The sequence below is a fragment of the Chaetodon trifascialis genome, chromosome 16 (genome assembly GCF_039877785.1).
Source record: "Chaetodon trifascialis isolate fChaTrf1 chromosome 16, fChaTrf1.hap1, whole genome shotgun sequence".
In the NCBI taxonomy this organism is placed as follows: Eukaryota; Metazoa; Chordata; class Actinopteri; order Chaetodontiformes; family Chaetodontidae; genus Chaetodon; species Chaetodon trifascialis.
Genome location: NC_092071.1, coordinates 9,633,898 through 9,645,492, shown reverse-complemented (window position 1 = coordinate 9,645,492; position 11,595 = coordinate 9,633,898). Strand labels below are relative to the sequence as shown.

General features: G+C 44.2%; 1 protein-coding gene across 2 annotated transcripts; it reads left to right on the top strand.

The window, feature by feature from the left end:
• The first annotated feature begins 257 nt into the window (after positions 1–257).
• Positions 258–11,396, top strand: LOC139345067 (four and a half LIM domains protein 1-like). Of its 2 annotated transcripts, none has more exons than XM_070983527.1 (6): positions 258–399; positions 9,323–9,496; positions 9,603–9,777; positions 10,158–10,327; positions 10,585–10,771; positions 11,026–11,396. In XM_070983527.1, exons 2-6 carry the CDS (start codon positions 9,341–9,343, stop codon positions 11,175–11,177), a joined length of 840 nt encoding a protein of 279 aa, XP_070839628.1. In that variant the 5' UTR covers positions 258–399; positions 9,323–9,340; the 3' UTR covers positions 11,178–11,396. The 2 variants fall into 2 exon arrangements, with proteins under 2 accessions (XP_070839628.1, XP_070839627.1); XM_070983526.1 differs by having other exon boundaries at positions 261–387.
• Positions 11,397–11,595: the final 199 nt, after the last annotated feature.

The following is an 11,595-nucleotide window of genomic DNA, read 5'->3' as shown; positions in this document are numbered from 1 at the left end:
CTTCAGGACAACAGATCGGATGAAGACGAAAGCTCTGAGAACGAAAAAGTTTAAGCAAAGATGAACCTTCATGCTCCATTTTCAGCTTGTTTACTTCAATAACGCAAGAAACAACTAAAAACTATATACTGCTAACACTGTAACGAACTACTATAGTTTTATTTTGAAGGCAATTTCATACTTCTTTTCGAGCGTCACGGTGACTCTTATTTTGAAGGCGAGCCCGCCTATTTCCAGTCTGCGCCTGGTGGTGTGGTGTCGAGCTTGACGCAGCCGCAGATGGCAGTACTTAAAACGTGCGAAGGTCTCGTTAAAGCGGAGTTCCGCTGCTTCCTCACGGCTCAGAGGGCGCCGCTCACCGCCGCCACAGACATCACCCTGAACCCGGTAAGCTGGCTGGTGAGCACCGCCGTTTCTGACCGTTTCCTCTGCAGCTAGTTTTTAGACACAGGACCAGATATCTGCAGGGCTGTTTTCTACTTTGGCACTTGGGCAAACAGGTTATGTGACGCCTGCTGAAGCTGCTTTTATTGGTCCACTGTTCATATGTTCCTGTTATAAAGTTATTAGTTGAAATGAAAAGTAAGCTCGTGGCTGATCACCTCTGCAGTTTGGCCACCTAAAAAAAAAAAAATGTTCAGCAGCACGTAACTGTCCTCCTGTCACACATCTGATGCTTTCATACACATTTCACTTGCAAAGCAGCATTTTGATATCCGGAGAGGAAACAAGTCTTCAAGTTGTCTGGGGCGTTGGCTGTCTGTCTGTCTCCTGTATATGTATGTATGAGTGTGTGTGTGTGTGTGTGTGTGTGTGTGTGTGTGTGTGTGTGTGTGTGTGTGTGTGTGTGTGTGTGTGAGAGAGAGCTACAGTTACATGCTGACTTGTGGAAGCCTGGACTGCTCCTGAAATCTGTTTCCAGTTAGGAAGTTTCCCTTTTTTTCACTCACTGATGGAACCACTGAGGCAAAAAAAAATGCATCACAGAGGTCAATTAAAATTCCTGTACTGCTATTTTTCATTGTCCTGTGTGTGTGTGTGTGTGTGTGTGTGTGTGCACGTGTGCATGTGAGTGATGCATATGGCTTCAGTGTTGGCTCTACCAGCTATTGTTATTCTGCCAGCGGCTGTGGAGTAAATTCAGAATTCAATATGTGCGACTGACCTCTTTCTCCCCTCCACACACACACACACACACACACACACACACACACACACACACACACACACACACACACACACACACACACACACACACACACACACACACACACACACACACACACAAGTTTAGGGTGTAACAGACCACATGTGCCAGATTGTGTGAGCGGGGCCTTAAAGATATGGAAGATTATTCAGAAGATTAAAGGCAGTTTATCAGACGGCAGAAAGGAACATTGTGTTGGACTTAAGAATGACTTCACAGGTGTTGCAGCAGAGACAGAAGGCAAGAAGGACAGAAGGACACACACACACACACACACACACACACACACACACACACACACACAAAGAGCAGAAGGCCGTAGGGAGTTCTTAGGTTAAGATTCAAAGCCGGGTGCCTGCATGCTAAAGAAATTACCATGAGCTCATTCCCATAAAATACATCACAGGCTCATAAAACTTTATGCAATTTGTCTGACTTCATGTCATGGTAACTCCCTGTTGTGTTTTGCCTGTTGTGATTTTAAGAAGAAACGATGTAAATGGGATACACGCACCGTGTTTCTCGTTTCGGCGATGGCCAGCGATGAACTCTGTGCTCTTTCGTGGAGTTTTTTTTTTTAAAAGGAGATTTTGGCAGCTGAAGTAGGTTTGGAGTGACAAACTTAGCAGTGTGTTATCTTGGACTTGCAGCCGTTAAAGCGTGTTGTGATGTGTTTTGTGCACAGAAATCAATCAGTGGTTGTACGCTTATTATTTGAGTTACTTGAGAGGATCGACACTTATCTCACATCTGTCTGAGAAATATTAAAGCTACAGTCAGGAGATTAGCTCATCATCGTCACTGACTCTGTCCAAAAAGAACAAAAAAATCCTCTTAGTAGCACCTCATAAACTCACCAGTTAACACATTACATCTCATTTGTTAAATCTGTACAAAAACCAAAGTGTGAAATTGACAATTTGTGGGTTTACAGGGGGGTGGATGGGTCTGGGCTATTTCATGGCTGGGAGCGGTGACTTCCTGGAGCAGTGACTGGTAAAACCACACACACACCACATTCTTACACTTTGGACTTTTGCATCAATTAAACAAGCTTTTACCTTTTCATTGGCGAGCTGTAGAGGTGCTGACAGGTAAATCATCTTTGGACAGAGCCAGGTGAGCTGGTTCCAGTCTTTATGCTAAGCTAAGCTAACCGTCTCCAGCAGCAGCAGCTTCACATTTAATGCACACACACGAGAGTGGTGTCGATCGTCTCGTCTAACTCTCAGCAAGATTGCAAATAAACATGTTTCCTAAAGAGTCAAACTGTTTCTTTAAACTTATAAATAGTAACAGTGGGTGAAAAAAAATTAGATTTTGGAGAGAGCACTCATGGATACACTGCCACCATCAAAATGAGTGAATACATTTTGTGAGCATGGTGTTTCAGAGTCGAAGAGATCTGTAAAATATATGCAAAGGGATATTGAAGTTGTTCTGGAGACTCCTGGCGGTCCAGCATCTTAAAAAGACATTTGCTTATATTGGTTTTCCCTTAAATTTGGCGCCGATCTGTGGTTTCATTCAGCCTCGCGGCTTACCAGTGAAATTGATGGTAAGTCATTAAATGTTTGGCGCCCCAACGGGTGATTTACATACATTATTTTCACGCAGAAAATATTGTGTTTTGCATTCATTTAGAAATGGTTCAGTTCAAGTAAGGGTTTGGCGTGGCCATTGTTAGTGTAAGAATCTGGAAAAGTTGTTAGAAACTGAGATTTGCATGGATTTTGTTGGTTGGAGATTTATTTGAAGGGAGATTGGAAGAGTTTGGAAGCAAGCAACCCCTCAAGGCAGCGCTGAGGGCTTAAATGTCCCAGAGGAGCGTTTTAACATTAAATTTTACTGCTAGTGGACCCTCAGTGGAGCTCCGACAGGACTGTTGTGGTGCCAATGAGGGGCGCGTTCACTCCCACACACACACACACACACACAGAGAAAATGTCATAGATATTCATGGAAATGGAAATTGGTCATACACTGCTGCTTTCTGCTGAAGGTTTCTAGTTTTGTCAGCTGCTCGGGTCTGAAAGAGGTCTCAGTTACCAAGCGGAGGGCTGAGGGAGGAAAGAACAGGAGATGAGCGCAGAAACAGGAGGAATGTGTAGAGAGAAACAGGACAAAGCGAGGTGGGTTGAGGTACAGCTGACCGGCGGCTTCTGGTAAAACCATCACGTCGGCCCTGTTGTCGCGGGACACGCCGCGTTTCTTCGACCTCCCTCTACACGACCTCGGCCTGTCGTGTCGGCTTTGCTCCGCTGACTGGAATGCGGCTCGCCGGGGCCAAATAAAACAGTTATCTTTCTTTGTTGGCTGATCTGGAGCGTAAATGTTTATCTGAACTCGCTGCTCAGTTTCAGATACTGATGTGTATTTTGTTTCTGAGACAGTAAGACTGGAATCATCGCAGCGTGGCGTTGCTGCAGTTGGGCGTTTGGGAGATTAGTGACCTTTAAAGCTGCTCTTATCAGTGCTTTTGTATTAACAGTGGATCAGATGACTGTGTGGGTAAAGGCTCTGATACATAGTGGAAAGTTTAGCAGCTAAAGCCAAGTTTTTTTTATTTATATAGCCCAATATCACAAATTTACCACTAACAATTACACTAAAATACAGTAAAATTACAGCATGGATAATCAGGAGCTGGTGGAGGCCAAAACAGAGCTGAAAGAACAGTAAATAATCATCAGGTGGTCAGACTGATGTCTCCAAATGGACGTTAATGTTGTTCTGTGTCTGCTAAATAGGCCAATGATTGCGAACTGGTTGGTAAATGTTGTGAGTACAGCTTGTTGTGTTAGGTTTTCATTATTTTATGACTGCAAGCGATTTGGAGCCTGAAATCAAGCTGGATGAAGAGAATATTTGTGCAGCAGTATTTTTCATTTAGGTGATCTGAGTCAAAGCAAAGCCTGCCTGTGTGGCTCTGATGTTATGATGACACAGAATATTCACCCGCAGTAACAGACGTGCCGCTCGGTTGGGAGGCAGCGGCACTCGTGCGTAGACTGTCAAATACACGCCATTCCTGGAATTTAAGCCCGTGTTGTGTTGAAAGAAGTTTAAGCATATTACTGGTGTTTCCGCCCTGACCTGAAATGAACGTTACAGCTGGAACTGTGGTTATCTTTGTGAGAATAAAACAAACTAATCGGAAAAGATTTAGACAATGAGTGACCCATTATTATCACCGAGTTTTACACTTGGTTGAATCAAAGTGAAAACTGATACAGATACTCAATAATTCCCAATATAAAGTCTAAGTTACACTAACGGGAGGAGGAAATGTCAGTACAGAAGAACAGATTTTGAAGCATCAACACAGCTCAACTGACAGAAGATGATCATTCTGTTCATTCCTGATCTATTTTTAAACCACCAGGAAACCTCATTAAGAGACATTTTTTGAGTGGCTGCCATACCAAGCCAATGATTAAAGAGTTTTCAAAGTCTGCAGGGACGCAGGGGTCAACACCTGCAGCACACGCTGAAGCACCTCAAGCTCGGCCAAGTTCAGGGTTCACGCGACATGAATGTGTAGTTTTAATGAGATGTTAGTGTAAACGCAGTCAGTTATAGCCAGTGGAGAAGAGTGTGAGTGTGTGTGTGTGTGTGTGTGTGTGTGTGTGTGTGTGTGTGTGTGTGTGTGTGTGTGTGTGTGTGTGTGTGTGTGGATGGACGGACTGTGCCAACTTCACCATTCTGATGGAGACTTCCTGTTTCTCAGTTTTCCACCACATTCTTCAGTGATAAGCTCATGCCAATACTCACACACACACACACACACACACACACACACACACACACACACACACACACACACACACACACACACACACACACACACACACACACACACACACACACACACACACAGATGGTGGGTACAAGCAGACACTCCGAAAAATACACACTATTTTAGTTTGTCTCGTCATGTTCGTCCTGGCTCTTTTCTCCCTCTCTATTTTATTTTGCCGTCTCTGTCTCCTTCTCGTCCCCTTGTGTGTTCAAAACGCGTTTCCTGTCGCAGACATTACGTGATGTCACCTCTCCCGTTTTTGTTTTTTTTTACACCGCAGACCTCCAGCTGCCGAGCGGCGGCAGGTCTGGACTTCTGAGAGGCTGAACTGAGCTGCGATTGTTGCAGTCAGGTGGCTGAAAACTTTCACAGAGGCGCAAAAGAACACACAGGGAGGGCAAAAACGCTAGAAAAAGGAGAAAGACGTGAAGAATTGAAGAGCTTTGAGGCCGAGTGGCTGCAGACTGCATGACTCTGTGCATGCACATGCTTGTTTTTGTCACTTAAGGGGAAACTGCATTGACTTAACTCTCACTCCCCACAAACTTAACCCACCCCTGAAGGATGAAACGTCATTGTCAAGTACTGCCTGTGAGCCACGGAGCTCCATTTCTGGTGAAAAACTATTAAAAACACATCAATGAGCCGTAACGTTGCGCTGTGACGCGTTCCTCCCACATACATCCTTTATTTTACTGACATCAGTCGCCAACAAAAGCACAATTTACTCCTACTTGAGGTGATTTGTTGACAATAAGGAAAATGTCGAGCAATGCCAGTCTTATGTTTTAACCAGAGCTGCTACATGGCCAGACCCCAACGCCGTGACCCTGTGTGACCCAGGTCTCAGAGTCCTATATGATGTGACGTTCTGAACAGATTTACGTCCCCGCAATATGTTGTAACAAGTACGCACGCAGAGTTATCCTTGGCGCTGCCTTCCAACCCGGCTTCCAGCTTCGACTGTGTGTCACAGCTTAATTTCACGTTTAACTGTTTCCATGGCGATCAAACAAAGAGCTTTGTATTGGCAGCTTGGCTTCGACGAAGTGATGTACGTGCGCCGTCGTGCCGTGACACAGCGAGGATATTTATTGCAGAAAAACAAGCAGGAACACCATCCTCGGGGCCGCCTGACGTCAGCGTGACCCGATTTGTTTCCTCCCAACCTGTGTGGATACTGGCCCGCTTCCTGTCAGCCATTGTTTGCCTCCCATCAGATAACATTTTCATGATGCTGGCAGCCAAGCGTTATTATTGCCTGCTGTAAAAACCTACAGGACTCCATGTAGCCATGGACTACACATACAGTGTTAGGAGGAAAAGCAAGACAAGAGCGACAGAAAGCATAAAAATTATGAATTGTTATGAGTTTAAGGAGGTGCAGGAAGTAGAATAGATAACAGGTAAATACCAGGCCTCACTTTGGCAGGCTTGACGTGATGTCTTCCAGCGGAGATGGATGAGTAACCCCAACCAGCTGCTGGTTTTTCCAGTAATAAGTAATGAATTAGCAGGTCACTGAAAGGAAGATGAATGTCCTCTCCACATGATGTCGCAGTCAGTTTGAAGCTTTATTGTCTGTTGAGGAGACAAGACAATAAAAGAGGTTATTTCATCGACTTCATTGTGGCACCTTTAACCTCAGCCACATACTGTTTCTTCATCAGACTCCAGCTTACAAAATAAAAAATCTCTTAAGCCCAAAGTGAACTGTTTAAATCTTTTACTTACTGTATGTTGCTGCTGGGATAAATCCGTTTCCTCCCCGACCACATAAAAACGTGTGAATTCTATATTAAAATGTGGTTTTCTTTGCATCTTTGACTGAATTATTTGATTGGGTTGGAGAGTTGACCTGTCACATGGTGCTCTAAATGCTGTTGTGGAGGCTTTTCCAGAAACACAACTCATAATACTATAATTATTTTCAGCTTGTACCATTCTGACTGGAAAAATAGTCGTAGTATTTTTAGACAAATGCTTCTTTTTTCAAATTTGTTCAGTTTTCTGCTGCCAGAGGACACAGTTCAGAGCAGTTAACAGCACACACAAGAAAAGTTAAAGAGCCGCCGAGTCACAATTCAATAACACATCGACTGCAGAATGTTTGAGCTGTAAACAGTATTTTTAGCCATGCTAGCAGCGTAGCTCCTCGAAGGAAGGAGCCCAGACTGACATTCATGGTCCCCAGAGGATGAATGCCCCCTTTGGTGACTCCTGACTTTTCCAGTAGCGCTTATTAGTTAGCTAATTAGCAGATGTTAGCATGCTAAAATAAGATGGTAAACATTATTCCCGTTTAGTGCTAGCATGTTAGCATGGTGATGTTAGCATTTAGCAGCTGCACAGAGCTGCGTGGCCCGGCTTAGTCTGTGTTTATTTCCAAACTGACACATTTCTTATTGAGTGAAACTGGAGAACTGAAAAGGAAAAAAAAAACAGGCCTTATTACTTTGAATATTGGCATGACATTCAGAATGTTGTATAATAGCTGTTAGACCCAAAAAAGGAGAGACCAGTGAGACAAAAATGAAGGTCACGACTTTTAATTTCAGTGGTCCACAATCCTCCCAGAGCTTCACTCAGACCTTAACCTCGAAAAAACACATCTATTTTAACCCTAAAACGTTCACATAATGATTTCTAGACTGAAATAAAAGAAGTTTCAGTGGTGGGATTGTATAGAGCACGTGCTCGACATAAAGATCACGACAGGATGCGAAAGACCGCCTACAACTACCTCCGTCCACCTGTGGCTGATAAAAACGACCATGATTTCAGCACATTTTCCTCCCAGAAGCATTAAAGTGGATATCAACCTGCCCCTTCCTACAAAAAGGAATCCCTGACCCATCTGTGATTTTAACTGAGAGTTTAAAGGGAGGATTTGAACGCTTGTGCACGCTGCCAAAACTCGTAGTAATGTTGGCCCCGCGCCAAAACCAGAACTTCCTCTTGAATCTGTGCTGACATGCTGCTCCAACCGGGAGGCGAACGCTGCACTTTGTGGCTTTGGTGGTCTGCGAGGGAGTGGCCCGTGTGCATGTGAGCGTGTGGAGCTTCTGTCACAGAGTTGTCAACGCTCCAGATCTCCCCACATTAGTCATACCAGGCATTCCTTCATGTGTTCACCTCACGCACACACACGGCTCTCTCGCCGCAGTTCAGGAGAATTCCTCGCGGTCGGCCAGCGTGAACTTGATGTGGGAAATAACCGAGTGAGCAGACTTCAGCCATCTCTCCCTCCTCATGTCTGCCTGCCTGTGTAGCCGTGATTTTGCCCTCTGAGATGCTGACCCTGTAATCACGGCTCTGTGATCGGAGTTATGGGCGATCAACGTGGTGATTTTGGGTCTATGTTTAGGAAGTTTATGTGTGTTGTATTTTAGTAGAGTGACTTTTGGACTGTTGTGTGAGAAATCAGTTACATAAGGATGCTTCAGGCAGAGTTATAAAAAGTAGCCACACCGTCCAGTGTGAAGGAGGACAGTAACAAGAAGTATTCAGATCCTACCACAACACAATAATAATAATGATAATAATAATAATAAAACTCTTTTTTTAAACCATTTTCTGTCATTTTACGGACTAAATATCAAATTGATGAATCGAGAAAGATGATCGACGGATTAGTCAAGAATGAAAACAATCGTTAGTTGCAGCCCTTAATGAAGATTTTCAATTCCGTCATCATATTACAGGATTCAAACTGTTGTTGGTCATGTTCTTGCTCTTGGATCAGCTCCGTCTGAGTTATAAGTTATAGGAGTTGTTTTGTCAGGTGAAGATAAGATAAAAGTCAGGAGGACCAAAACCTTCTTCTTTCTCTTCAGTCCCACTAAGTGTATCAACGGTGCCTCTATGTGGTGGTTTCAGGTAGATTTCTTCAATTAGAACACTTGAAGATGACAAACCAAACTGTTCAGCTTCTGGTTTCTGCCCTCATCTGGTCTCACTTCATCCAGTGATCAACAGCGCCCCCCTGTGGTGGTACCAGTGATTTTTATGTTGAAATGCAGATGTAACTGTCAATTATCGGTATCAAGTTAAAGGCCAAACATTTGCTCAGTCCACCTTCTCCAATGTGAGGCTTTGCACCATATTTAATATTCTGCACCATGTTGGACCTAATCTGCACCACTCATCCTTCATCTTTTGTTTGATATATTGGATTTTTGATACATTTGTTATTTATGTCAAGCAATGTATTAGAGGGAGTAACAACACATTTCACTACACAACGCAGTCAGGCTGAGTATGTGATAAATAAAAAAATAACTTTTACCTTTCCTGTCTTTTTGTTTTTTTAGTTGTGGTTGTGAGTCACGATGGCAGACAGCTCGCATTGTTTCTACTGTCGGGAGGACCTCGGGGGAAAGAGGTTCGTCCGCAACGAAGGCAAGCCGGTGTGCGTCCGCTGCCACACCAAGTTCTGCGCCAACTCCTGCGCCGAGTGCCATCGACCCATCCCTGTGGAGTCAAAGGTGCGTGTTATCGGATCTTTCCTGTATTTCTCATCAGGTCTGTGTTGGTGCTGTGTTTTCCCTCCATGCCCCTCATCAAACTCTCCCCTCTTCCCTCCTCCATCAGGAGCTCAGCCATAAGGGTCGGTACTGGCATGAGGAGTGTTTCCGCTGTGCGAAGTGTTACAAACCTTTGGCCAAAGAGCCCTTCAGCACCAAGGACGACCGCATCATGTGCGGGAAGTGCTGCTCCAGAGAGGATGCTCCTCGCTGCCACGGCTGCTATAAACCCATACTGGCTGGTAAGACGACCAACTTCAAACCCTGATTTTGTGGCGTTAGCAGAGATGCACCATACTGAAGGGGTTTTGAGAAGCTGGCCTGTGAGTTGACTTACTTTAGCAATAAAATTACCTTTAAAAATTTTTAATTTCTCTGTAAACAGTTAGCAAAGGCATTTACAACAGATGGAGTACAAAACAATTCCTTAAGAATTGAACTTTTATTATTAGAATGCTATAATAGGAAACCTTTTATAAACCTTGTAAAAACAAAATGTTTTATTTTGAAATCAAGCGATTTCATGCTTTAACTGCTTTAACAACTTCTCCTATTGAGCTTTACAGCCGAGCTGAGCGTTCGTGCTGACGGCTAACTGTCCCCTCACTGTCACCTTCTGCAGGCACAGAGAGCGTAGAGTACAAAGGCAACTCGTGGCACGATGAGTGTTTCACCTGCTGCAGCTGCAAACGGCCAATAGGGTCGCAGAGTTTCCTCTCCAAAGGAAGTGACATTTACTGCAGCCCCTGCTATGACAAGAAGTTTGCCAAACACTGCGTCAGCTGCAAAAAGGTTTGTTTTTCTCTTCAAACAGGGGCCAAAGACACCTTTCTTGGGATTTCATAAACCTCCCCAGGCAGTACATGCACTTTACAGGGTTGTAATTTTAAGTATAACAGTAAAGTGAGGTTAAAATTCAAGAGAGTGGTATCAACTCTATGAACTCGCTTGTCTTTTATGATCCACTTTGGTAAAACCATATTAGTATTACAGAGAAGTTTTCGGTATGAACACTATTCCAACTAATACTCTTCTCTCCATGTCTCCAGCCTATTACCTCTGGGGGGGTGAACTACCAGGACCAGCCTTGGCACGGCCACTGTTTTGTGTGCAGCTCCTGCTCAAAGCCTCTGGCAGGGTCCAGTTTCACCAACCACCAGGACCAGGTCTTCTGTGTCGACTGCTACAAGAACTCTGTGGCAAAGAAATGCAGCGGCTGCCAAAACCCAATCACAGGTCACCTGAAATCCAAACTGAAGATTACTTTGCTAGAAAACACAGATGAGAAAAATATTTACACGTGTATCTAGGCTGCTAACAAAAACTAGACAGTTACTCAACCTAAATGTGCATAAATGGAAGTCATGCCTGGCTGGAAATAGCCAGCCAGAGTGTGTCCATGCTTTTCCTTCTGTTAAAGGATTAATTCAAAGGTTGGAAAATGGCAAATCCAGGTCTTAAACTGAGCCTGAACTCTCGTCTCCTCTCAGGTTTCGGTAAAGGAGTGAACGTGGTGAACTATGAAGGCAGCTCCTGGCATGAATACTGCTTCAACTGCAAGAAATGCTCCCTCAGTCTGTCCAACAAGCGTTTCGTAGCCAAGGGGAGAGACATCCTCTGCACCGACTGTGGCAACAAGTAGAGGCGGAGAGCCCGATCACTGTCTCACGGCGGCTTATACGATCATTGTTTTTCTGTGTTTCTCTCCATTTCAATATCCTGTTTGATATTTGTTGAGTTTTTGGCAGATGGTCCAAGAAGGGATGGAAACATCGGGACCAAAATGTAATTTGTGTCCACTGTTGATTGTTTGCTCTGATGCTGCATGCTAACACTAAAACTTGCGCTGTGCTGAGCGATGGTCAAGAGGGACGCGATTGTATCACATCAAATATGGAACTACAACACTGCTGAGGTAATGACGCTGTATTTGATCGTACAGGTCAAATGTTTTCATTTTGAAAAGGTCATGTTTTCATACTAAAGACACTGACTTTTCATGAGCTGATGGTTGTGAGAGTCGTCAGTCGTTCAACACAGCGTATGCTGAGGCATTAGCA